Consider the following 27,789-nt stretch of genomic DNA (forward strand, 5'->3'; position numbering starts at 1 on the left):
TTTCTTGAAGAGAAAAGATCCCCTTTTATGCAGTTTGGGAGTTGAACGCATGTAAGTAAGAGTGCCAACAGGTATGGTCGATAGTCTGTAAAGCATCTGTGCGCTCTAAGGGGCTCCTAAAGGATCGTAAGTTAGATACCAAAGGAAAAAAAGTTGAGTAAGTAAGAAATTGCCTCTCATTAGACGCTACCCTGTATTTAGCTGCACATCTGAAAGGCAAAAAGATCTCCGTGCTTTCAGTAGTGTTGGGTGTTGTGTTGCAAGACCTGGATAATGGACTTCCCCTAAAAATAGGGGGAAGTACAGACATTTCTGTTTTAAACTTTAGATCCATTAGGTTATCCTACTTGTATTTTCAGGTTTACTTCTCAAACATGTATAAGCTTATTAACTATTTTAAATTGTCCACATGGCTATATAGCTAAATCACACTGTTTATATCTGAAAGCAGGCTTAAAAGAAATATTCCAGCTTACCATCACTCCCCAGCAAAAATTCCCTAAAGCCTCTAGTTTGTGCCTGTTAGTAACTAAGTTGTATACAAAAGTTTTAATGCTGCTTAGACAATGATGATAAAGTTAGCAGATCACAGATAAATATTACTTTCAAAGCCAAAAAATACTGAGTGCGTTTCTTCATACAAAAATGTAGGAAGTAAATCAGTCAATTTAGACTGGGAGAAGCGACAGTGAAAAGATTTGTCTGACAATTTTCAGACTTAAAACTCTCACTCAATAAAGCTTTACTTTTTTAATTTAACACAATTCACTGAAAACACTAAAACACTACCTCATGACTATCATTCATCTGATACTGAGAAGAGAAAAGGAAACCAGCAGGTAGAACAAGCGTATCAGGAAATGTTTTTATTAAAGCTGACAAAATGTATTAATACAGTTGAACCATGTTGTGCAGTTAATCCAGGCAGCAACAAAAGACAGGTTTGCAAATAAATTGAACTGCATAATTTAGAAAGTAAAACTACAAAACAGAAGCTGGTAAACAAAATCCTATCTTTTAGAACTGTAGCAGACTTTCAACTTAATCTCAGTTAAGATTTTGAAATACATTCCTGAGCTCATATGGATTAAAGAAATTGCACTGTCTTTATTATACAAATTCCCATATGTTTAAAAATAGTCTCACTTAAAAAAGAAGCAGCATTCTAAAAGATGCTTCTTAATCTGTCATTTTCACACACTTATTTTACAAATTCAGTGAACATTGTTTTTCAAATAACCACAACATCGTACTTTCAAATGAAATCCTTCTCACGGATGATGCATGAATTCAGTTTCAGGTGAGACAACCTCAGTTGACAAAACTGACAAAATCAGTTTGTGAAATGCATCTTCTCCATACCCCTGCCACAACATTCCCTTCCCAGTTCGCTTCTCCAGAGCCTAACACCAAAAAGGCTTGTATCTCTGGATGCAATTTCTGCATTTCTAAAGTCCTAGAAAAAGGGAACACAAGTCTAAAAAAAAAAAACCAAACCCCAAACACCCCCCAAAACCTAAAGTGGTGTTGATTCCACACAAAGCACTAATTAATTTGCTGGGGAAAAATCATCGTTCTAATAGAACAACAATATCAATTAAAGCAATATCCAAGGAAGATACCGACAAGAATATTTAATTAGTTATCACATAGTGCAGCACAGATGTCTGTCTTTTACAAGTCTTCTGCCTTTGAAGTCTTGTGTTCCTGGGAGAAGGCTAAAAACGTAACGAGAATACACATTCACTAGGGCAGAAAGGAGAGGGACAGTATCGCAGCAGTGATGTCGCACTAAAAATGAGGTTTCCAGAGATCTAAATATCTCACTGGAATTTAATGATTGCAAAGAGATAAAAATGGCATCTAAGAGGGAGAATGGTGTGAGGATAATTACCAAGATGTCCTAATTGTTGGGTTGTATGTTCTCGCAGAAAAAACATACTAGAAAGAATCAACGAATGAGGCACAAAAAGCTGTTGGTCCAGCACTAGCTTCTACCTGCTCAAATTTTTGCACCAAGCTTTTCATTAATTAATAGCTTTAACTGGCTGTTAAGGGACCAGGAGCAAAACGCTAACATACAATTGTGGGTCAGGAAAGACACAGGACAGGGAAACAATATAACACCCTCAACATTTCTGAGCTCAGCTACGTGAAATCTTGACCTTCTTACTCACTTGCCTCAGTTCTGACTGCATTGATATTTAGCTCTGCACAGGATTAGTCTGTGAAAGATGGAAAAGAATACGTCTTGAATAAAATGCTACTTCATGTCACATTCAAGCATTAAAGGAAAAAACCCTGCCACATTCTCCCGGAGATTTCAGTTTCTGCAGCTATTTCTCTTCTGACTTGTCAGTACCGTCATATAAATGAGTCAATAATGCAGTCAGTTACAATTAATGGGAACAGCACAACAATCTTTCAAATACTTAAACTCTTCTTGGTTTTTCAGGTGATGAGGAACTTAAATGGTGATCAGGATAATGAAAGAAAAACTTCTTATTCCTTCATGTCCCTCATCTGCTTAAATATACAGATGGTTTTTGTTCCTAAGGGCTGCTGCTCAGTATCAGTGAAATGCTGCAATGTCAAATTACCTTTAAAGAGAAAGGAAACATATTTGCGGAGCACTGTGAGTATGGCTTTATTGCCTGCAGACAGACACTGAAAGGGTTACCTGAATGCACCTGCTAGGGAAAACACATGAGAACACAGACAAGCCACATTTTTCACCTTCCCACTATCATTCCTTATATTTATATGTAATAATTTACATACAGCCTTTCTGCTGCTGAATACAAACTGTTCATGGACTCTGACACCTTGATTATGGCAGCACCTGCTAGCTCATCTTCCATATACAGAAGAGTTTGTCAGTATTGCTAATATAAACTCTGTTTATTCAGTGGCTGACAAGTGGGCTGTAAAAATTTGCAGCTGGCAGTTATTTGTCAAAGAAGGACTCAATCTGGGAGGGATTTTCCTTTTTATTAGTAGTATTTTATTAAATTTGGTTTAATTCTCTCTGATTGGTTTCAAGTTCTAGGAGTGAGAAATGAACATTTACAGACAATTAGGTCCCAAGCCAGCAGAAAAATTGCCTTGACGGCTGCTGGCCCATAGAAGCTCCACAGCTGCAGAGACTGTACCTTATGCTACAAACAGGAGAGGAAGGACGTGCCTCCCCTTCTCCGACAGCTGCTAACTTCAACGTTAAGTATTCCCTTGTTGCTGCCTTCCTAGGAGCAGAGTGGCACAGCTCCAGCATCAGGAGCGAGCTAGAGAATGACACAGCAGCCTCCCTTTTCCCCAGTTATTATAGGAGTGTTTTCCTATGACTAAACATCAACAAGGGAAGATGCTTAAGAAAGAAGCAACAATGCAAATAAACCTTCTACCACTCCATAGACTGGTGAAATGAGGAGGAAAGGAAGAGTTATCCTTAATTCCAAAACATAAGAAAATAAAAGAGACACAGATTCCTTTAAAAAGGAGGGCACAGATGGTGTAGGCTGAAATCTACCACCCGTTGCTCAGCCTGAGGGCTGTCCAGCTCCTCGAAGTTGAGGAATGCAATTCCAGTAACTGGGAGAGCCAAGAAGGTGGACAGCGCATCACTGGTTCTCTTCTTGCTGTTCTCCTTGCTTTGGAACAGCATTGCCGTTTCTCACAGAAAGACTTCTGGCTTCTCTGATGACGTTTCCTTTAGAGCTTCATTAAATTGGGTTCTCAGTATCTGGTGAAATAACTCCCTGCATTTTCATGCAATGAGCAGGGAGAGGGAAGGAAAAATTTTGTACAGTTGAGAAGATATAAAGGTTTGTAATGAGAGAACTATATACATGCAGGGATGGTTTTCAGAAACTTCCTATAAGGGCATAGTGATTTTATTCTAAGGATGTACTTACAGCCACTATATGTAAAGAGAAATAGAACGCAGTCTGAGAAACAAGCAAAGCTTGCAGCCTTAAGATGCGTCTCAATTTATCACTCCAAATTTTTCATCCTTGGAAGACACTTCTAACCATTAAAATACAGTCCAGCACTAGGACCATACACGTTACAGAAGCCTAGTGATAACATGATAAATCATTATCATTGGTCTCTTTGCTACACTAATGTAAATTACATCTATCTATGTAGAAACTTCAAATCATTACAAAAACCCAACATGATTAAACCTCATCACTAATTCTTTCCCGTAGGTAATTTACATTTTTGGTACACTGTAGCCAAAACTAACAGAAAAACATCTTTATTAGACAAATATTAACAGTTCAATGTAAAAATCAACCCTACAGCACACTGTTTCACCGATCATATTCGCAGCAGCACAGACACTGCAAAAGGATTAGTGGGATGCTCGAGGGCCTGGATTTCATACCTCAAGCCAAACCATTATCCAAATATTCACAGTTTTCAGCAGGATCAGATGGTTTCTTGTTTTCAGATTCAGGGAGCTCCTCAAAGCTGTTATCTGTGTGTGCAGTTGTAACACTGAGCCCTCCATGCCTTCCAGGGTCCTCAGTATGCACCACATCCACGGTGCTGCTATTTGGATTCCCTCTTTCATTTGGAATTTCACAATCGCTCTCTGAGGTTTCGTCATTGTCTTTCAGGGCCTCAGTTTCAGCTGTTTGTTCGTTCTCTGAGTTTGAGGGATCTGTGGGGTCGGATGGGTCAGGGCTTGAAAGTGGGAACTCTCCCTCAGATGAAACATTAAGCTCTGCTCCAACCACCGTGTTCTGCTCCCCTGCAGAAGCGCCTGCTCTTTTCCCTTCCAGTTCTGCAACTGCCTGCTCTGTCAGTTTAATTATCTGACTTCCAAGCTTGTTTATTTCTTCCTCCTCAGAAGGTAGCTGGGGTAATGAAGGATAAAAATGTTTATTTTGGTTTCTGTTGTTTAAGTTTGTTCCCTCTGGAGCCAGGGACTCACTCGCAACAGCACGAGTTTCATCACGTTCTCCCTTCTGTTCTGCTGAAAGAGAAATGGAACAGCGAGATGCTCTAGTGAGTCGCAGGTATTTATTATATATCTGACCTGAAGACCGTCACCACCAGTGCCAGGCCACAGAGATGTTTACCTCAGTAAGGAATTTCTAAGAGTGATTCCCTATCCCATCCCAGGCCCATTTCTTAGATGTTAAGCAAGCAACACTAAGTTTCTTGCTGGATCTGGATTTGGAGCCTGTCCTTCCCTAACACCGACAACTCTAAAAGAGTCATAGTCGATACCATACTGTAGAACAGCAGGGTCAGGCAAACTTTTTCAAAGGAATATCAACTCTAAGCAAGGCACTCAGCCTCATAAATTTTTGGCACAGCTTAACATTAATCCCCACATCATTACCACTTTCAGGGGTTAACACAAGCTCCATTTATTTGGAGCTTTTCACAGGCTTTCATCCAATAATGAAGTTTCGTTATTGGTCCTGCAACATTTCTCCTAACATAAAAGATTATTCTAATTCGGGTAACAGCATAAAACAAAGCAGCAGTGGAAGAATTTTAAATATACCATTATACCAAAAGGCAAACACTGAACAAAATGTCAGAATAGAGAAAACAGCAATGTGTAAACAAACAGCTTTGTGAAAGAGAATTTGTCCTCATCTCAGTTAAGGACAAAAAGCCTCACTGAAAATAAGCTTGCGAAGTCAAGTAAGAAAAATTAGGAAATGCCAGAAGTACAGCTGCACTGACAGCTTAAAATTACTCCTGTCGTGCATATGCATTACCTTTTAGTATATGAGCATTTACTCTATTTCTCCCGCAGGAATCCTGCCTCACGCACTGCACAGGACAGCCTGGCTGCAGGGAGGGATCAGAGCTACACAATACAGGAGCCTATCGTCTCTATCAGACCCGCCTCATTTATAATTTGGGAGCTGCTGAGTGAGAGAGACAAGGGTTGGCATGAAGGGAACAGACACTCTTACTCCCATTAAGGAAGCTAGGAATGCTACTCTGAAGAGCTGGAATTTAAGTCTGTGGAAAAGGCAGGCATAAATTAACTTTCAAAAGGTGATCACTCACTGGATCTAATCCTCATTATCTGAGCACTCAGCTGGAAACCTAGGAGCTTGATTTGCAGTACTGCTCTGCTCGTGTTGTGTATCTGAACACACATACTCGAAGCGCTCCAAGAAGAGCCAAAACTTATGTACCTCAAATTGGCACTCAAAATGAGCAGGGACTCTACCTTATTCTTTGCGTGCCTCAGTTTCCTCCCTCTACAGTGGGATAACACCATCCCATCACCTTGCTGCAATTTTCTGAAGATAAATTGTTTCAAAGCACTAGAACACCAGAGAAAAGTTCATAGAAAACCAGTACTTTTCTCTTCAGGGAATGCTTGAAATAGCGCACAAGCAATACAGCAGGAACAATACACACAACAATGAAGAGGAAAAAAAACAGAATAGCTGTTCATTAGTAGCTGTGATGCTCAAGTACAATCCATCCCACGACACTATCCATCCTGTGCATTGGATAAAGTGAGATTTGGTGGCACAAGACAGTCTTTAATTCATATGATTGTACTATGTCATTACTCATTTTCATACAGGAACTGCATAGTATATCCTACAGATGTCTACCATCCAGCTTAACTGAAACAATGATAACAAGTACATGCTAAAACAGGCCTTGATGAGATCAGGGTAAGCAGATAGAGTAGATAAAAAAAGCCTGAAAAAGCCCTCTGATTATCTGTAGATCTAGCTAGAGCAACATTTGATGTATTATAGAAAGTTCTGATAAAGAATGTATGTTAGTGCAAAAGCTAAAAATGTTTCCTGGGCCAAACGGGCACCAAATAGCAATGGTAGTATTTAAAGGACCATAGCTGACCAATGTGACATCAGGCCTAGTATTTAAGAACTTCATTGCTATTCTGCTTATCAACTGTTTTCACTCAACTGATCATTCAACTAAGAGGAAAATAAAAGTGGTTTTGTTTTTATTTCTGGAATACTTTTAAACCAAGGGCATACTTCCTTGGTAAATGAAGGCAGATGAACACATTCCTGTTCTTCTCAGCTGCCAAGCTCCCCCAGATTTTGGAGGTACACTGTATAGATGAAAAACTGCAATATGCACCAAGCTCCTAAAACTCAACAACAGAGAGTCATTCTCTATGCAGAGTGGCACAAAAGGTGACTCAGTGTATCACTCCCATATAGCTGCTGACTGCAGAGGAGCTGTGTGACTCCAAGCACAGGGACATGCCCTACAGCTGAAAACACACTGCTTCCTTTCCAGGCTTCGAAGGGAAGAGGGCAGCCCCAAACATCCTCCAGAAAAAGGATCTGGAGCAACGGAAAAAGTTATTGTTGCTCCACCTACTGCTAGAAGCTATGGCATGCCCCGCACAGCTGGTAGTATACATGTGCTCATCTGCGTCACTGAAAAGTTGGCCCAGTTTATTTACACTATCACAGAGGTGAGTTTTGTCTGAGTTCTCACTGCAGGTTATCAGGTATACTGAGCCACATGCAAGGGAAAAAAACAAACTTTGTGCAGGCAGAACAGTAATTTCTTAACCTACTCCAGTTTAATGACAGGATTTCTGTGATTGATCTTGGCTCTCCTACAGTTATAGGATGGGGAAGGGGAAAGAGGGTGATGACCTGCTGGGAGCAGATTCTTCCCATGACTGCCACAGGCCTAATCCTTGTCTGCCTTCTCCTCTCCGGGGCTGTTTTATTCTACTCTTCTCTTCCCCTGCCTAGCTCTTTGCTCCTGCCCTATATCCCTTTGTTTATCCAGTCCCTACACTCACTCTGCCCATTTCTCATCCACCTTTCAATCTTTTTTATCACACCTTGCTTTCACTGTCAGCATTTTGATTCCTCGCTCCTGTGCTCTGACCTCTGCTCAGTCAGACACAAGTCCCCCCTCACTTAGACTTTGTTCGACTCTGTCAATCCCCATCTACTCTAGCCTTCCCATCACTTGAGAGTCCTGATCTCAGCCTTCCTTTCCTCTCTGCTCCAGGTTTTTTTCCCCTCTAGGTTTACATTATCTTGAAGGAATGGTGAATGCAGAATTTTATCAGCGTTGGTGGCATGAAGCAAACAACAGAATCATTGGTTTGGTTTTCATTGTTTTTAGCAGATGAGATTTGAAAGTGCATGGTTTAGAATGGGGTGGAAACTCCAGCCCGTTTTCTCAGGGCAGAAACCTTTTCCCCACATTTCAAATTCCTTTCAATTATAGATATACTAAATGCTTGCATGTTAAAAAAACCAAACAAACAGACAAAGAAAAAAAAAAAAACAAAAAACACGTGGTCATCAGAATTTAACACAAAAAAGTGATTTGGCCGACATTAAAAAAATCAGCTGAAGTAGAAAACACAGCATGGAAAGCTTCAGCCCAGAGCTAAAGTTTGGCAGTGTTACAAAGCAACAGAAACAGGGTCTGATGAGATTTGACAGGCAGCTTTAATCAAAACTGTAATACCAACCTCACCTAGGACAAATACGTAAAGGAAAGAGCATAATGTCACCAAGTAAATACTTTCAGTAACTGCAGATTTAATTAAAAATCAATGATTAAGCAGGCAAAAAATGAATATTTATGAGTTGTTATTACTCACCAGAGAACTATTCACTATAGTTTCACTTCTTATTTTTAGCAAAAATATCAGCTGATCAAGATTATAAAAAACCATCAGTCTGGCTGTCAAGTTTTATCAGATGATGACATGGATACTAAAGTCAAAATTAAGCCACAATCTATTTAGTTTCAGGACTAACAAATAAATTCTTTATGATGCTTCATGGTTAGCTGCGTAAGATCTGGGCATACCAAAATGTTATGCCCATTACAGAGCTTATCCAAATGACAATAGGCAAACATAATAATCCATCTCCCATCCATTATGAAAAACTAAGGGGGGGGGGGAAATCAAGGTAATCAGCAAAACACTATCTTCTGCTACTGTCAAATGAAGTTAAGCTTGACTTTGGAGAGATGTTAAAGCTTGCTATTGGGGAAGGATTTTTAAGAAAACACATGCAAGACTATAAAAAAAGCAGTCAATTTCTCTGGGAAAACGAGTCCAGTATTTCAATTTACCGGGCGCAATCAGGAAGCCTTTCATCTAGATATCAGCTATAATGCAGGAAAGTGCTAAGCCAGTTCCACAGACTGCTTTCCTACTGTGCATTTTAACTGAGGGGAAAAAGAGCAGGAGGCAGTTAACTGTAACATAGATGGCATGAATAACTTCTCACGGTATCAAGTTATCTGGCAGGAAAATTCTTTGAGGTATAAGACCTGATCCCTAGCCCTGTGCAATCTATTCAACAGTCATTTTTCAGTCATTTCTTTGCTATTTGTACTGGGACCATCTATCTGTTTTACTTGTGGATGATTTATTCAATCTCTGTGACCACCGAAACTTTGCCTTCTGCTATCCCAGCATGAAAATTTATTACTTTTTATTTGGAAAGAAATGAGTGCTCAGCTCTCATCATGTTCCTTACGTTCCAGGAGCTCACCTTGTACTTCAGTTTTCTGTGGCTTATCAGTAAACGCTAACAACGGTGACCTGGACTGCTGTATAACAGGCAAGGTTGGGTCACTGAATGTTATGGTATCTTTTCCACCTGAAACAATCAAAGTGTTAGAACTATTAATTCACCAATTACATCCATTGTGCACTAACGATACTCAAACATATCCTACAATTTTTTTGCAATGTTACTGAAAAGTACAGAACAGGAAAAGCATCTCAAATGATCCTTCTACAGCATGGAAGAAAATACTCTGTACTGGAGCTGAAATATGCAAGTCAAATACAGAAAAGGCGGATGTTTTTACCCGCAGTACTGAGTAAAGGACAGATTTTGAAAGACGACCAGGTGCTGTATGCAGCAAATTGTATTACCAATTAGCATTCAATTCAGAATATTAATAATCAGATCATACCAAAAGTTTTACAGAGTAATGGATCATTTGCATGCTATTACCAGCAAGTGTTCAGCACTGACTCTGTACTCTCTATCACTCTGCCTCAATGATGAACCTGCTCGTATCACACATGTAGTTTTACACTACAGACTCACACATATCCTACAATGCTCCCTTAAAAAAAATATTAAAAGCTTAGCGTAACTAAGAACTGAGGGAGCAAACAAGCATACATTGCCAGGGAACAGGAGGGATTTTAATCTGAAAATTCCAAAAACGTTGCTGAGCGTTTTTGTTTTAAGCCAAATGGAAAAGGGCAATTTTCCAGCTCTTTTGCAGACAAAATAGTGCAAGAAACTCTTCAGCTGAGGACTCTGCTGTAGATGCCTAGTCTTTACATATTTTAGCAATACAGAAAGCAACACCTGCAGATCCTTTAGGAAGTCCTCCACTATTCAGGATGCTCATGTTTTTAGTGACTGACACTACCTTAAACCTAGAGGGGAAATGGCAGGAAATGTGCAAGATCAGCTAAGCGTGGTGTTTGTGTGGCCTCCAGAACAACTGCCAACCGAAAAGTAATGGCTGGGGGGGCAGCAAGCTACTGCTCTATCTATCTCCAGAAGAACAGACATTTACGTAACAACCACTTCTCCCCTCTAAATCTGTTTGCACATTTCACCTTAAGGCAACATCCTAAATCTAATCACCCATCCAAGACAAAGACTCTCAAAAGAGCACCAGGTCAGGAGATACCCAGAATAAATCCAGCTCTGAGAAAGTTCTGGTACCTACTAAGATACAATGAAAGTCAAGCTGTTCTCATGGAGTCTAACTGGACTACCCCAATCTCTAACTACTTTTGAAAGCACTGGCTGTAAATACCTTGATCCTGAAGGTATTAATGACGTTTTTAGATCCTTAACATGTTGGGGTATATACCACAGCAATATGAATGCAATTAATGCTTTTGAAACACGGATCTTGTCAAGCTTTGATCCCCCTGTCAAGTATGCATCAGAATTCTGCCTTCACCATAGCAAGTAATAAAAAATAATATTAGCTAACAGAAAAGTGGAGAACCCCCCCAGTGTAAGACAAAATTAATTAAAATGAAAAAAAAAAAAAAAAAAAAAAAAAAGGCAAAACAAATCCGATGGCTATTTCAAAATGCAAAAGCCCCTAGACGAATGCACCTTCCTCTAACAGTGAAGGAATTTTATGTTGGAAGAAGAACTAAATCATACGGGGAGCTAATGGTAGGAAAACACCCAATAGATATTCATACACAGTCAAAGGTAGCCACATACCCAAAAAGATACAAAAGAATCCAACAGAAGTCGTCAAATTAAAAAAGATGATGAATAAAAAAATTGTGTGTGTGGGCTTTAATAGGAAAGTAGAAAGCAGAGTCTTTTTCTTTTTTTGAAGAAAAAAAAGTAAAGCCTGAGCTAAAGTCCCTGCAGAGTGCAAGACAAGCTTCAGAAAAACTTCTTGACTTCCAGCCAGCATTTACACACTAAACACATCTACTTTCACATTTTTCTCTGAAAACCAACTTGGTTACAGAAAATAAAGCTAAGCTTAGTATCCACACATCTAAGCAACAGATGTGGCCCAAAGAGTCCAATGCATATTTATTTATTAACAGTGACTCACATCCATTCATGAAGGAAGGACATGGGGGTATTGCTGCACTATATTCTGTGAATCAGGATCTGAAGTTGGATTACACACAGGGAATTTAAATTAGCTGCTGTGTAAGCTCAATTTCATAACTTATATAGCTTTGTGTTCCTCTATTTAATGAATTTTTCAAGGACTGTAGTGAAAAGTATACAGATCTCAAAATAAGCAGACAAATAAGTTTTCAGTAGTAGTAAATGCCTCATTTTCTTCTCCAGGGTTGGGTATCCTCTTATAACCTCTGCTGCACCCTACACCGCTGTAACTGGCTATACCCACAGCAGCTGCTGAGCCCTTTAATTCTACCTTGCCTCTGCTCCACGCTGATTACTGCAGAGCAAGAGGCAGCGCTGAAACTTTCCTACCATCCCAGACAGGAAAAGGCTGAGTCATGGTTGGCTCTTTTCTTAGGCTTTTTTTCAGTGGAAATCGGGAATTTTCAGGAAATGATAGATTTTTAAAAATACAGAATTACTTATCTGAATGTCTAGTGACATCAAATTATGAGAGGAATAAGGTGGTGTTCACTATGTACAATTACTGAATACACTTAACATATTATGCATGCATATTTGAACCACAATGTACCTAAGACAAAGCAAAGAATTAAATGCTTCTGCAAACATCACATTCTCTGCTTCCTTCTCAAAGCAAGTAGGCTCATAAAAAGAAAATCAGAGCCAAATCTATGCCCAAGCTTGCTTTCTTTTCAGCAATGAACCTCGCAAGAGATTTCTTTAATTAAAGCCCATTTTCCAAACAGGAGAAGCTAAAGTTTGTGGTAGGCAAAACTTCTACAGAAAATGAACTATGCTACCAGTTTCACCACTTCAAAAATTAAATATGCACTTCCTCTTGATTTAGCTTCCCCACAGTTCATTCATGCATTGCTCAAAAAGCAGATGACAAATATGTCACCTAACAAAAATCTAAAAGAGGTCAAGCTGTTTCTTCAATAGGATAAAGTTTATTAACATCATTTATTAACACCATTTGGAAGATATTAATATCATGGTGACAGCGGATGTTATAAATGTTATATGGACAATGATGCCTAAGTAGGAACATTAACTTCAGATTAAAAACCTGCAATTTATAATGTGTGTTTCTTTCAGCGCTAGACTGAACATCAGCTTTTATCTGTGTATTTTTTCCAATGACAAAAAGTTCAACTCACAACCAAATAATAATTTTTTCTCTCTGGATTTAAGACTGACTAGATAAGATACTCTCCATGTTCTGCCCCTCACCCCAGCCAACATTCAGCTGCAGAGTCCACTGTGGTAGTTCCCACACTATTTGTTACATGCTGCTGTTTTATGGAGCGGAAGCTCTCCATGCTCTGAAAAGAAAATTGGTGACCCACCAGGTGTTGGAAGGCTCTTTCTGACCACCTTGGGACTAGAGTGCACTTGGAAACAAAAGTGCACTCTTGATTTAAAAGGCAAGCAGCAAATCAACAAACCTTGGGGCTCAACAGAACTCGCAATCCAGTGTAAAATTCCTTTACAACTATTTAAGATCATCCTTTCTTACTATTTTCCTCAATTTAAAGGAATTGTCTTGTAGAGCAGTCTCTATTTCTCCTGTGGTCATCCAACTCACTTGACTGAACATCTTAATCTGTCAGATATAAAAATGTTCAGGTAACATTTCTGTTTATTTACATGCAGTGACAATATTTAACGTACTGCTAAAATCAGTTACTAAAAATATATGTCAAGCAGAACCTACTCCCAAATCCCACTGAGACATTGTAGCTCAGGCCTTCAGGCAGCAAAAGAAAGGAAGGAAAGAGACAGTTGTTATTGTATAAACATTAATTTGATGTCTTACCTGCATAGACCGACAATGGTGCAAGAAGTTCCCACTGTTCCATTTTTTTTAATACATTTTGCAAATATTAGAAATGCTGCATTTATTAGTGTATGAATTTCATGAAACACTGTTTTTGGAAAAAAATCTACAGTACCTTAAACTGGTGAGTTTGTGATACACATTTGTACTAATGTACAAAACCACATTAGGAGAGTCTTAGACAAATATTTCACCTGCATCTTTTGGAGAATGTGGGGAGGGACAAATGCACTAGTATACTATGTATGTTAGGTGACTAGCTGAAGAGTAATCCATAGAAACCAATTTGGGACCTTCAGTTCTGGAAAGCATCAATAAGAGAGCCAGTTCCAGGAAGGCGATTGAGAATGCCTACAACGGGCAAGCTAAAGTGGAAATACACCACACCAGGCCACACGGTTGAACAGCCTAGGTTTGTCAGAAGGTCTCTTCAGCTTTGTCAAATGTTTTCTTCTAGATGGAAAGGTTAGGTGGAAAAAACACAGAGCCAAAAAAATAGAAGCCTAAACCACACTATCTCCCACCCCCAGTAGCACTGATAGGAAGCTGTAAACAACAAAGCCTAATGATGCAAACACCAACAGTGGAGTAGCATAATTTACAGTGGTTAAAGAAGACACAATTAGGTGTAATGGGAAGAAAAGAAGCAAAAAGTAAATGTAAATTAAATATTGCACATTTTCCTAACAGCGAGGTATATTAGGAAGCAGATTAATCTCCCATTACTTGAGTAATTCAAAACCAAATACAATACTTAAGATGCTACAGGGAATAAACCTGTTCTGGAGAGATGGACTAGAAAATTTAAGATCATTTACATTTCCAATTTCTCAAAGTTTATGATTCTACAGAAAAACATTAAAAATACAGCGATAAAATCCATGGAAGTTACAAGACGTACAAAATTAATAAATAAAATTTGTTGAAAAACATAATGGCCAATATCCTGTGTATCATTTTATACAACTGTTTAAATAAAATGGTTCCATTTTTTTTGCCTGTGGGCTATGGAGACAATTTGATTATTTGCAGTATTTAAAACTTTTTTTTTTCAGTATACATATTTGACTTAAGAGTTTAAAGAGTCTAGTGATTTTTGGTTTCAACTTAATATTTATTAGAGGTTTCTAATTTTGCGAATGTGCTAAACAGCACATTCACAAAATAACTGTCATTAAAAAAATTATAGCCAAGCTTTTCTTAAACGCAGATATTCCCTCAAAAACTAAACAACGCAAGCTGTCCTCTTGAATTTTTACTAACCTGGAAGACTCCACAAGCCAGCAATTTCCAAAGTTCTTAATTTCTTTTCTAGTTCTGCCACTCGATTACCTAGAATTCTTCAGAAAAACAAAAACAAAAGCCAGGGATAGTCAGCTGAGATGATATTCCTTGTTATACTAAGGTAACCAAAGCCCAATTGCTTACATGACTACAGTTGAATTTTTAACTTGTTACTTAACTAGTGCAGTAAATGTGTATACAGTCATCTCTTTTCACTAATGGAAAACCGCCCCCAGAGTTAAAAGAAAATGAAATATAGTTGTCTAATCTGTACTGTAGTTTAAAAAAAAAAAAGTTCTAGGATGTACTGGACATTCAACCTTTGCCCTTCGGTACAGACAAAGAATAGCAACTCACAATATTTCTATTTCCTTGCCTGCAAATATCTCTTCCCGGTTACTTTTACTTTCTCTACAGCTAAAACCAGAAGGTAAAAGCTACGCAGACAAAATATGGAAAACTCAGGACAACATCTAGATGGATTGTGAAGTTCTAAGATACAATTTTGGCCTAGTCCTTTATTCACAGATGTTTCTCCATCACTAAGATTGCTTAAAATGGCAAGGAATATCTTTTCCACTACATCTTTTCTTTTAGTGCTGAACTCTGTTTTCTACTTTGCTAAAAAGCTTCAAGCTCTTTAGTGCCTTTATCACCCACTCTTAGTTTTCACTGCATTTCTTGGGTCATCTCTTCTTTTGTATCTTATTCCTATACAAATACTATCTGCAGTTAGCTTTCCTGCAGGATTTAACTTTTAGTCTTAATTCTCTCCCAAGATCAAATGAGAGATTTCTATCTTGCAAAGAGAGCTCTTCCTTCCAATGAATTTTTGAAAGTGTTTCTCTCACAGGCACAGCAAGTCTCCTAGAGTTAAAAGTCTTTAAATAAATCCCAAACAATACTCAATAGAGTGAGAAACCTAGACAAGGCAGCAGTTCTAAAATGACAGCAGAGGTAATGGACACCAAGTTTTACTCATCAAATTACAGCAATGGGATAAATCAGTTAAATTTGAACTGAATGCTGAGAAGCAGCATTTCACAACACAGCAAGGCAATAGTATCTTCTGCTCACCAGAGCTGTGTAATACTGCACCACGTGCTCTCCACCAAGGGTTTTATGCTGCAGACATTTGAGCATACTGGGAATGTCATTACTGACAAGATGGCAGAATCAGGGAAGGACATGAAGAATAGCAAACCCAGCAAATATCAAAGGGGCAAGAAAAAATTATTAACAAGGACTAAATATTTTTTAAATCTCTACTGTGAGGGCTTTGCAGTGACAGAATAAAAGCCTGTAAGTATTTTAAAGATTACAAAAATATCAAGATGAGAGAGAGAATGTAAAAGAGAAAGAGAAAGCTTATAATAAATATCAAAGAGAGCACCGAGAGGTACAGGGGTGTATATCAACTAAAAAGCAAACAGTCCATCACATTTACAAGCAGAGGAGAGAAGACATTTGGGAGCAGTTATGTTTATTTCCCCATCAAAACTCAGTAATCAAATAGGTTACCAAGGTTATGATGGATCTGTTACTGTCTTCTCCAATTACAATCAAAGTTGTTCAAGTCTAGATTTTGCTTTCAGAATGCTTCCATCTGGTATGAGAGACTCAGCCTTAATAACTCCATTTTCATATCCCAGTGTATGGCCCGACATCCAGCAACTGCGCTCTGCAGTACAAAGCAACAGGTGACAGAGAAAGGCACAGAGCAACTTACAAGAAGCTCTACCTTGCACACAGGGAGCCCACTCCCCATCTCCCTGTCTAAGGCCCCAGCAAAGGTCAGCCGAAGGACGTGGAGTTCCCCTGGCTTAGAGGGGCAGGGAACAGAGATGATGCAAGACTTCTTCCACGTCATATTAGGTCAGCCAGGGAGCCGACAAAACAAAATTGATGTAGCTAATGATTGTCACCACAAATGGGTGACAAGTTTAGCACTTCTGCCAGGAAAAGAAAAAATCCTTATTATTTTTGTAAGTAGTTCACCAGTAGTTCCAGGGCAGAAAAGGGGGGAAAAGATACTGCCCTCCCTGTCAGCTAGCTGTACCACAGAAGGAAACTCAACCTTCTGCATCAAGCTCACTTATTGCTACTGCTTTTTTTATTGACAGCAACAGCAAAGTCACATTTGTCTTGCTTCTCTTAAACTTTATATTCATTTATCAGCTGTACCACACTATTTCTAAAGGTTTTGGAGCAAATATATCCTGGTAATTCCTACTGGATCCTCAGAAGAGGCGCTGAGCTATTTTTTAACCTTTGTTGCAGGTTCTCACATAGAAGGATCATTCTGCAGCTCTGAACAATGGTTGGCAAAAAGAGAGGACAATACTTAACCCTGCTGCTTTCATTCAGGAAGAGAGCAAAATACATTCAGTGATGAGTATGATTCTAGTTTGCTCCAAACCACATTATCTGAAGACAGGTATGGGAGAAATGAACCCTTCCTAAAGCTGCGAGTTCTTATAAAAGCATCTTTTGAGCAATAAATGTGTAAGCAATCCTGAACACAGAGTGGTTTATCCCATTCCTTCCTTTCCCCTGTGACCTCCAGATAATTTGCCACCTCCATATGTGCTGTGGGAAGACTGAGCTGTGGTGGCCTGGAACAGTAGGTATTTTTAAAGGGGCTGCATGGGTTGGTAGCATCAAATTCCCTAATCTATTTTTTTATCTCTAGCCATAGTGGACCAGATCCTTCAACTAAAACAGAAGGATCATGTCATGGACAAAGGTGCCGATAGTTATTTCTGTTGTCCTCTGGTCATGTGTCTAATGCAACAAGGGAGTTAGTCTAAACCTCCCTCCAGGATAAGGTTGCTCCCACCTGAATTTAGAAGCTCCCTTCTAGCTCTCCCATGCTTCCCAACATACATGGCCATAATCTGAAGGGAGCCGTGCTGATTTACAGCACCTGAGCTCCGTTGACCTCACTTTCAATTTAGATCTTGCTACAGAAGGCATATACCCTCATACAGATACAATCACCCAAATGTCTGTAAATAGGGTCTGTCACAGTCATATATCTAGTTCTATACATCATATGAAAACATTTACTCAGTTACAGACTGACACAATCCTTTTCGTAATTCTGGTCACAACCGAGCTTGCCCAAGTTAGAAATGTTAAAATCAGTGCAACATGTTTAAGCAGCAGAGCAGCTTCTACACTGATCTGGCTTGCATGGGTGCTGGCAATTTCAGGAACAAATTGCACTAAAAAGAACATCTAATAAACGGCTTATTGCTGGTAGAAGAAAAAAAGATTTTTATCCACTTGCTAGGTAGGGTTAGGACTGTTTATTTTTGCATTTATGTAACTATTTAATCTTGCAACACATTACTGCATACAGAATTCATTTACAGCTGCCTTTCCAAATTAAACTAATGTGCTTGTGAGGAAAAACATAGGATGTTACTTAAACTTAGCAGTAGTAGCTACCAATCACCTGGGGAAAATGACCTGTTTTCTTCCCAAACAACTTCTTTTTTTCTTAAAAGTGGCGCTAAAAAAATTAAAGGCTGGATTTAGCCCACTTGTTCCTAGGCACATACTCCCACAGCTCCTTTTATCATGCCACGTATTTAGAAAAGCGGCAATAATAATAGTGTGTCTGTTCCAAGAGCAAGTGGCAACGGATGTTTTCAACAACAGTATAACAGCAGAAAGTCAACTTCAACAGCACATTCAAATTCTAATCTATGTAAAAAAACCCACTGTCTTGTTTCCGCTTCAGTTAATCGGAAAGCAAATCTACCATTCTGCTATTGTAAACTTATATAGCCATATCTCAATCTGCAAGCAGCAAAAAAGGTTTTGACTTTAGAGTAGGTTAACTGTTTGGAGGAAAATAAGTTCATACGGTCTGAAAAGTCTAATTTACTGATAATAGAATCACTAATAGGTCAATCATCTATCAAATATCAAAAGCAGAACTTCTTCCCTGAATGGAAAATCTCATCTTCTTTACCCAATAGAATCTCACCTTCTTCACACAACAATCTTAAAGAGTCACCGCATCCTCCAAACATGTTCTTTGCGCAGGAAAAGCCAGGCAAACAGGACAGAGAGGTGAAGGAGAAGACTTCTATCTTCTGATTTACGTAAAACCTTTTGTTATTACAATTCTCTCTAGTCCCACATCCTTCTCAACTTCCTACTTTGAATGGAGAGATGTCTTCAACAAAAGAATGCATCTTCTACTAGGACCAGTTTATGGACCTGTCTGTTTTACTTGTGCACTGACCTCACTCTCACCTCTAACCTTCTCTGACAGGTGGGCAGTTTCTTCCCCATTTTCAGAAGTCAGCAGTCTTTACTTGTAACTTTTTACATGGCAAATAAGTGCCCCCAACAACCAGCTAATGCACCTCAAATAAAGGATGATTTTCCCTGATGTCCTACCTGCATTTTCCTTTTACACTTTAACCCTTTTGTGTCTTAGGTGTTTCTTCTTGAAGTAGTTCCAATTCATCCTAGCTCCTTAAAAGCTTCTTTAATCCAACTAAAGCCAAAGTTGACAAAAAGAATGAGGATACCACATAGGAGTATTGCTGAGGCTCTTCACTCAACTTGCCCAGCATTTGTCTTTCTTTTTTTTCCCCTGAAGCATCCTGAAGTGAACACAACACTACAGCTCTGAGCACACTCCTGACCTGGGAGAGATGTGGACTTTCACCTCCCTCTAAGATCTTCTATTGGGCACAGAATATTAGTTTATGCACACATCCAAACTCTACTGCCATGGCTATATATGGCCAGTTGGGCACGCAGATAGAAGAATCATATCTGCTTGTGAAGGCTTATCTCAAGAAAGCCCATACTCAGTAGTTGAAAGCAGAGACAGTGGTATCAGAAAGTAAAGGCATCATCGCAATGATACATTTGAGAGATGCAAGAGACTGCATGTGATCAAAGAGATACAAAATTAAGAAAGACGTTTGCTATGGTTATAGGCAAGAGCATGCAAACTAGAACACCAGGTAATGATACAGTATCAGGATGTAAAAGGCAAAGATTGGTTATACTTGGAATAACAAAAGTTATTTTCTGGATGTTTTCCTTCTGATGTTACATTAGCATTAAGAAGGGAGAGAAAGCAGGTGTTAGCCCTTCATTAGCACTGCTCCGTGCAGGAACTCCTCTTGCATTACGTGACACACTTATAGACACGAATTGACTGAGCTGCCATCAGTTAGATCTGGGCTACATTTTCACCTCTTTAGTCTCCCTTTAGCTGATTAGGCATTTGCTTTCTCAAGAGTATTAAGAGTGGCTATAAACTGCTCTTCCACTTCTGTTGCCACATCACTAAGAATTATGCAGTGGAGTCTGCCTAGTATCAGAGTTATCAATTTTCAAAACGAATCATCTATTCTAGTGCAATACAGTTTACTTCAGTACTACTCCTTCCTTTCATGAAAGATGTCTGCCTGTTTCTGGCATCTGGTCCTGATGTGCTTTTGAGAAGCCTGAATAACCTCTGATTACCAGTAGTGACTCAGTGTTTAAAAAAAAAAAAAAAAGTAAAAAAAACTGAGCACAGAATCAAGGAACACTTCCTAGCTCTGATTTTCATACACTGTATAAGGACAATAATATCAGAATGTCAGAAAATGTGTCAAAAATGATTATATTCTGCCATGATAGGAGCTGTGCGAGACACAAAGAATTCTACTGATGAGTAGAACAGCTAAGAGTAAACAAATTCTCCTTGAAAGTTCAGTTCAGATTTTTAAAAAATCATATAGTAGCGATCCAACTGTGTTTATCTCCTACAACTTTTGGCAAAGTAACTGTAGGAGCAACAGCTATCATTTGTATGACACATAGGCCACTAGCCTGTGACAAATGTTACACTAAATCTTTTCAGACCCTTTCCTAGGTGCAACATTTACTATTCCCATCAGTGTTCATTAGCAAATTCCTACATTAACAACCAATTATCACATATCTTCTCCTCCAGTTCAAGGGTGTCCTTCCTCCCGGCAGCTTTTCTTTAGCCCTCCCTGCAGACTACCTGCTAGAAGTCCTCCCAGTGTTATTATGGTTTGTCTTCAACCTGAGCAGCAAACCAATCCTTGCCTAGCAGAGGCAGACAGGTCTGTGTCAACCCCAGACTTTACTTTGAAAACGTAATTTTTCTCTAAACACACATCTGATCTTAAAAACTAAAGATTAGTTAAGATCACCAGTTAACAATGACAATAAATTTTCTGTGAAAATGGACCTTCCTTCCCATTTCCCTGAAACTCCCCCAAAACTATGACTTTTCCATTGCTTGGTAAGTTCTATTTTACTTAGAAGTCATGCTACCTACTTGTTGGTTTGCCTTTGGTGTTGTATGACCATGTTTTTTTCATGGATAGTTTCCAACAATGCAGTGGCCAGTGATTTGAGATCTGAAATGGACTGTGGTGTGGCTGGTAGGCTACATCCATGATCCTCCGACAACAACTCTTGGACTATAATGTTAAAAACACAAATGAGTTTTGGCTTCTCATGCACAGAGATGTGACAAAAGCATTTACTTAGCATTAAACAACTACTCTCATTACTTAAATGAATACCTATTTTTTTCCTTCAATTAATAAACAAAGCCAAAAGACCAGAAATATAATCTCTAGCTGGCATAAAGATGGTGGCTTTCTAAGCTCATCGTTATTCCACAGCAATTGCCAGAACAAGTATAAGCAGACATATCTTCTGTTAACTTAATTCTGCTTTTGGAAAATTATTTTCATTCAGAAAGAAACAAACTCATTCTTCTACAGACCTACAGATTGGTAAAAATCGGTCATTTCTCTCCCACTTACATTAAAACATAAGCCCACAAGGAAGCTTTTATATTACTTTTTAGAATTATTGTATCCTTCAGGTTATTTAAGACTGATGTGAAAATACAGTCACCCATGAACTCTTCCTCTGCAGCTTAGAGCCTGTACCTCTCAACCACATCAGGAGGTTCACTAGTATCACTAACTTCTGTAACTAGAATCTGGCTCTGCCCCTTTAATTTTTTTTTTTAATATATATATATATATATATATATAAAATGTATACAAGTACATGGAGAAGAGGACAGAAGACAAGTCAAAACCAGAAAAGTGAGTTTCAACCTACCATGACAAATACTATTGATCTTGTGTGTGTATGAAAACACCAACACCTAAACAGTAGGGTGCCTCTTTGTCTCAAAGAATTTTCTCGTCTCCTTTCTTTCCTAATCTTGATATTTTCTTTGAAGGGGGAAAAAGAGATTACTCCATTTTGCAATCCCATGAAGAAACATGGGACAAAAGGATTTCTTGCGAAACATCTGAATGTAAAGCTTCCAAGAACATGAGCAGAAAACTTGACTTAGGGCCCCTCCTCTACCACCCAGTCTATTTTTCATTGGAATATGAACTGTGATTGCCATTGTTAGCAGAGCAAAGAGATGAATAAAGAAGTGATTTTTCAGGGTCAAAGTTGCAGAGAGGTTTAGAGATCAAAAAAAAATTTGATAAAACTGACAGGGGAGAGAATGAATGGCAAAAGAGTAACAAACGGAGAAGCAGTACTCAAGAGGCAAATTTTATATTGTCAAGTCAACTGAGAAAAGGACAAAAATTAGCACATGATAATAAACAGGAAAGAGAAGAAAGATTTTGGTTTGGTTGGTGAGGAAAAGGTTACTGAAATTAAGAGGTAAGATGGAAGGAATTCAATGGGATATGCAACACTATGCTGCATTTATGCAATACCTTGCTTTGCAGACAGGACTCCAGTCAGAGCACTGCTACTGGATCTACTATGAGTCTTTGAATTTTTTCGTCTCTCTAGTGCATTCTAAGGAAACAACAAATATCTTATTTAGAAAAACAGTAGCCAACAAATCCTTTCATTAGGAGTAAAGAATCTAGAAGTTTGGATTTTGGTCCCAGAACAACTCTGCAGGGCCTGGAGCTTACACCCACAGTAACCTATGGGATTGTGACTCTCCTGGAGTATTATTCTCCAGCCAAAACAGTCTGCAATGTTACGAAGACTCATTCTGTTTCATTGCAATCACTTTATTGTAGTCTCTCCCACCCGCTCCCCCAATGCATTTTTAAGACTTGCCTATTTTTTTAATAATCTGCTGAGTGCCAGTGAAGATACTGCAGTATCCTGTAGAGAATACCAGCTGGGAACAAAATCAGACTTTCCCCAATGTTTCTTTAGATAGGCTTCAAAGGGAAATCTCAAACTCCTCTGTCAGAGTTTCTAGAAGCCCCTTTAGTAGCAAATACTGACTTTCAGGAATTAGTAGCAGAATGATGCTGCTACAGAAGTCCAGCTCTTCCAAAACAATTACAGTTCCGTGAAACCCACCAGACCATCAAGATGCTCAGTGCTCACCAATAAACCAACTCACACTCTGAGACCCAAGTCGTAAGTGTGAACAGACACTGAAATGAACTTGGTACTTTGAGGAGCTTTGCTCATGCACAAAAAGCAATTAGTGCTGTGACTGCTTCATAGTGAACCTAAATGGTTAAGAAGTCCTATTGACAGTCTTAAGACAACCCTTCTCAGGGCCTGACAAGCAGCCCTCCCTTCCCACACCCCAAAATCACTTGCAGAAGAAAACAGAGTGCTTGACTTCAGGGAAGAGCAAGAATATTTTGCCCTCAGGATTCAGTCCCAAAGGTTTCATGCAAAACAGCATACATCTTCACCCAGGAATGGAAGAACAATGAAGATTTAGCAATCATTAAGACACACGAAGAAACAGTGTGGCCATTAGGGAACAGGGAGACAAGACCTGCTTGTGATGACAACACAGTTGCAGTCATTCACCACACACTGCATAACCTGCTACTTTTCACCTACCAGCGGGCTGGAAGGCTGATGACCCTCCCCAGCAGGAGGAGGGTCCCCCCACAGAACCTAAAAAAAGGTATTTAATTCATTTTTCAAAATACTCTTAATGGGTATCCCTTTGTACTACATCAGCTAAGAAGCCTACAAGGAAGACTAAGCATGTAATATGCATACATACTAATATCGTCAGAATGTTAATGGTGGATTTTTCTTTGAAGACACAATTTTGTTCTTTAAATGCATATGAACATGAGAATGAACAATAACCTCCATGAACAACAAAGCACAGTTTAGATGATACACTAAGAGGATCTTACCTTATATTTAGTAATATTAGATTTAAGAAGGTTGACTTCCTCTTGAAGTTGTTTTAATCTCTCTTGAAGATACCTGAAAAAGAAATGTAATCCTTTACCTCATGTTACCTTCAAGTACAGCCTCAAGCACTCCTCTTTACTATTTGGCATGTCCTCTCTTTGAACTACTGAGAGTTCTTTTCCCTCTGCAGTTTTGTGAGGGATAAAATAACAAAATCTTACTGCTCTTGACCCCATAAAACTTTAAGTAGGGAAACAAATTGCATCAGAAAAGGAGACTGCCCTTCTGTTAGATTTGTCAAGCATGCTGACAACCATTTTTATATCGGTCCTCAGGTTTTTGGGGAGGGAAGCTAAAAGGATATATTTATGTCTAGAGGAAATAGTCAGGAAGCATTTACTCGTGTCCTCTGTACTTGAAGGTTTGTGAGACGGACACATGAAGATTTGTATATATGTCAACACAAGACTCAACTATGCAGAACTTTTGCATTGCAATATCCAGTACTTACATGGCACTTCTCATTAGCAATCACAAAGTAGAATATTTAACAGTATAGTTGAAAAATGGTATACAGTTAACTGAAACAGTATGGTTCTTCCTAGTAGAGTTTATAGACTTGGATTAGACGGCTATTTCAACACAGGAAAATATCTTTTTCATGTATAAAGGGTTTATAAACTATCCTCCTTTATGTAGTGCAACTGCAGCTGTATTAGGGTTTGTGACAATTTAACTATTTTAGAGAAAAAAATCCTATCACTGTCAGGGGAGCAGGGGGCTTAAATTGATACAGAACTCTGTAGGCCACGCAGAAAAGAAAAAAACCCCTGGAGCTGCTGGGAGGAAGTAATGCCTTTGGTATTACACTTTCCTACCTGAAGCATAAGTCTCTGTAAATGGAAAGTGTCTTACAAGATCTATTTCACTTTAAGGTAATTGTTGACATTAAGGGAGATATCTGCTATGGCTCTGTTGGTGACTCCTCTCTGTTGTCCTTGGCAGAGACCATAAAACACATTCTCTTCCCAAGGAAGTGGCAAGAATATCTACATGGGTGATTTCACCAGCCACTTTTGTTGGCAAATCACTCCATGTTGACAACCTCTCCCTGTGGTGAGAATTATGTCCGAAACTGTTAACTCAGGGTACTCAAAGTCCCTGTTTCCAATCCAAGATTAGCCCATTACAGCTCACTATGAGTTTCTGAAGACATTGGGTTTTAATATTCTTGCTTTTGGTGCCATACAGTGATGGGAATAAAAAGTCTGCACTTCTCTTCCTTTTCCTTGTTTAGCTCTATTTGGGAATATCACTGACATCTCTGTAGCCAAATAAAACATTGGTAATTTCCTGCAGCCTAACTTTCTCAATATTATTTGATGGTTAGCTACAGTACAAACAAAACAGACAAAAATTACCAAAATCTCTTAACTTTTATTCTTGGATACATTTTCTTTAAAGTTTTGTTGTGACTGACTTCCTGATGCTCCTGTTAAAGGAATACCCTACTTGTTCTAGGGAAACAGTAAGGTTTGCAATGCACTCACCTGTTCTCCATACATAGAGCATCTACGTCGATGATACGGTTTTCATGCCCTCCTAAGACATGATTAAGTTCTTGGTTTAGTCTGTCAGACTTATTTTGGTAAAAAGAGCGTTCCTCTTTCACATCCTGTAACTCATCCAGTGCAGCCTGAAGATCATATCTCAGAGTCTCGATCTGAGAAGAAAGGAGAGCTGTATGACTATTCTGAAGTTTAAACAAAAGATTACATAGCGCCCAAACTGAAAACAGCAACAAGCACTGCATGTCTGAACAGGATTGGTTTTGGACAGTCAAAAGTCTTTCCAAAGCTCATAACCCCCGGTACTTTTACTCTATTTTGGTATTACTTCATTAATTTGAAGTTAAGTAACTTCAGCAGTTAGACTTGTTTTACAAAATTTCTAGAAAACAACTGAACTGTAACAGCAAAAGAAACCTTAATCCATACTACAATTCTGCTACAAATATATTAAGCTGGTTTTAGAATATAATTTCTAGGTGTCGTGGTTTAACCTCAGTCGGCAACTAAACACCACACAGCCGCTCGCTCACTCCCCACCCCGCGGTGGGATGGGGGAGAGAATTGGAAGAGTAAAAGTGAAAAAACTCATGGGTTGAGATAAAAACAGTTTAATAATTGAAATACAATAAAATCCTAATAATAACAATAATAATAATAGTAGTAAGAAGAAGAAGAAGAATATACAAAGCAAGTGATGCATAACGCAACTGCTCGCCACCCACTGACTGATGCCCAGCCAGTCCCCAAGCAGTAGCCCCCCCGGCCAGCTTTCCCCCAGTTTATGTACTGAGCATGACATCACATGGTATGGAATATCTCTTTGGCCAGTTTGGGTCAGCTGTCCTGGCTGTGCCCCCTCCCAGCTTCTTGTGCACCTCCAGCCTTCTCAGTCGGCAGAGCATGGGAAGCTGAAAAGTCCTTGACTAGTGTAAGCACTACTTAGCAACAACTAAAACATGGGTGTGTTATCAACATTATTCTCATCCTAAATCCAAAACACAGCACTGTACCAGCTACTAGGAAGGAAATTAACTCTATCCCAGCCAAAACCAGGACACTAGGGCTCCAGGAATGAACTCAACTGAATAAGAATTTGGCAAATTTGGAGGATGAAGAAAAAGTCTGTAAGGGGGAATTTATATTAATTATGGGACTTTCAGCAATGAAGTTCCACAGAATAGGAAGAACTGAGAAAAGTACAAAATAAGCCAGCATGGAGTTGACAGGGTGAGCTTTGCTATTAAGCAAAAGGGTGAAGCAGTCCAGTATGAAAGATATTCAAGGACAAAGAGCTTCAAACTTCCAAGGAGAGGAAACGGAGAGTGTGAGCAAAGTCTGCAATGAGTTGAGAAGTCTCCACTGGCACTTCAGAAAACGCTGATAAGCCAGGAAGGACAACAGAAGACCATGTGAAAAGAGGCCAGGTGATGAACAGAGAGAGTGTGAGCTTGGGAACAGAGATACTAGAGAGAATCACATTGGAAGAAGACCAAGTGCAGTCAACAGTCCTTCTGGTAAGCTAAAGTAGCACTGCACTTGTGTGAAGACTGAAAAACAAGAAATACGCATGTCTTCCTGGACCACAGAGTGGGTCATTCAGGGTGGAACTGACATTGGTAAGAATGAGTGTGGGAATAACAGAGAACACAAACCCCCCAAATTATCCAGAAAGCTATGTATCAGTATGTGACGGTGTGCTCCCCCGCCCAATCTGACCTTTATCTCCTGTAACCCTGCTTAAGTGATAACTACCAGGGGCAGTCGTTAATGGATGCTGATGGTGATACTTCGTCCATTAACGAAGTGGATTCAGGAGCCAGATAACAACACAATAGCCCTTGGTTATTGTGAGAAATACGCCCACCTAACCACAGTTATCAGTATGTAAATATGACTATGAGTCAATCATCTTACCCCTATAAATAGTGAGCAGCCCAAGAGCCCTTTGAGCTCTCCTGCACGGCAGCAGGCTGCACGCCAGGATCTCCCCTTGAGTAGAGACGCCTCTCAAGGTTACTCCTCGAGGTTGAGAGATGCTTTGCTGCAACAGATACTCGGTAAGCGACTAATAGCATGCTAAACTTTGAAATCTTAGCTAAGTGATATAAAGGGTTGATTGCGCATATATAATCCTTTAGACATAAACTGTTGACCAAGACTGGGACTAGGATTGGATCCAGCCGCACCTAAACTCCTCTCTGAGAAGTTTAGAAAGCAAGGGGCTCCTTTCTGAACCTCATGACTCAACGGGAGGGTCTCCCTGACAGTAATGTCTGACCCTGTCCTCTAT

The 27,789-nt window shown here is 39.2% G+C and overlaps 1 protein-coding gene across 5 annotated transcripts in view; it reads right to left on the reverse strand.

Moving 5' to 3' along the window:
- Positions 1-851: 851 nt before the first annotated feature.
- CCDC149 (coiled-coil domain containing 149) overlaps positions 852-27,789 on the reverse strand; it is a 55,102-nt gene continuing 28,164 nt past the window's right edge. Inside the window, exons 6-15 of one of the 5 annotated variants that reach the window (XM_076336042.1) lie at positions 25,479-25,651; positions 23,928-24,000; positions 23,620-23,676; positions 22,509-22,593; positions 21,083-21,227; positions 14,731-14,807; positions 13,345-13,377; positions 9,513-9,620; positions 4,388-4,981; positions 852-3,755 (exon numbers count right to left, since the gene is read on the reverse strand). In XM_076336042.1, the coding sequence (XP_076192157.1) occupies positions 4,389-4,981; positions 9,513-9,620; positions 13,345-13,377; positions 14,731-14,807; positions 21,083-21,227; positions 22,509-22,593; positions 23,620-23,676; positions 23,928-24,000; positions 25,479-25,651 (1,344 nt within the window). In that variant the 3' untranslated portion in view covers positions 852-3,755; position 4,388. Of the gene's footprint in view, positions 4,982-9,512; positions 9,621-13,344; positions 13,378-14,730; positions 14,808-21,082; positions 21,228-22,508; positions 22,594-23,619; positions 23,677-23,927; positions 24,001-25,478; positions 25,652-27,789 lie in introns of all 5 variants that reach the window. The other 4 variants (XM_076336043.1, XM_076336045.1, XM_076336044.1 and 1 more) reach the window with 4 other exon arrangements.

The sequence above is a fragment of the Aptenodytes patagonicus genome, chromosome 4 (genome assembly GCF_965638725.1).
Source record: "Aptenodytes patagonicus chromosome 4, bAptPat1.pri.cur, whole genome shotgun sequence".
Lineage (NCBI taxonomy): Eukaryota > Metazoa > Chordata > Aves > Sphenisciformes > Spheniscidae > Aptenodytes > Aptenodytes patagonicus.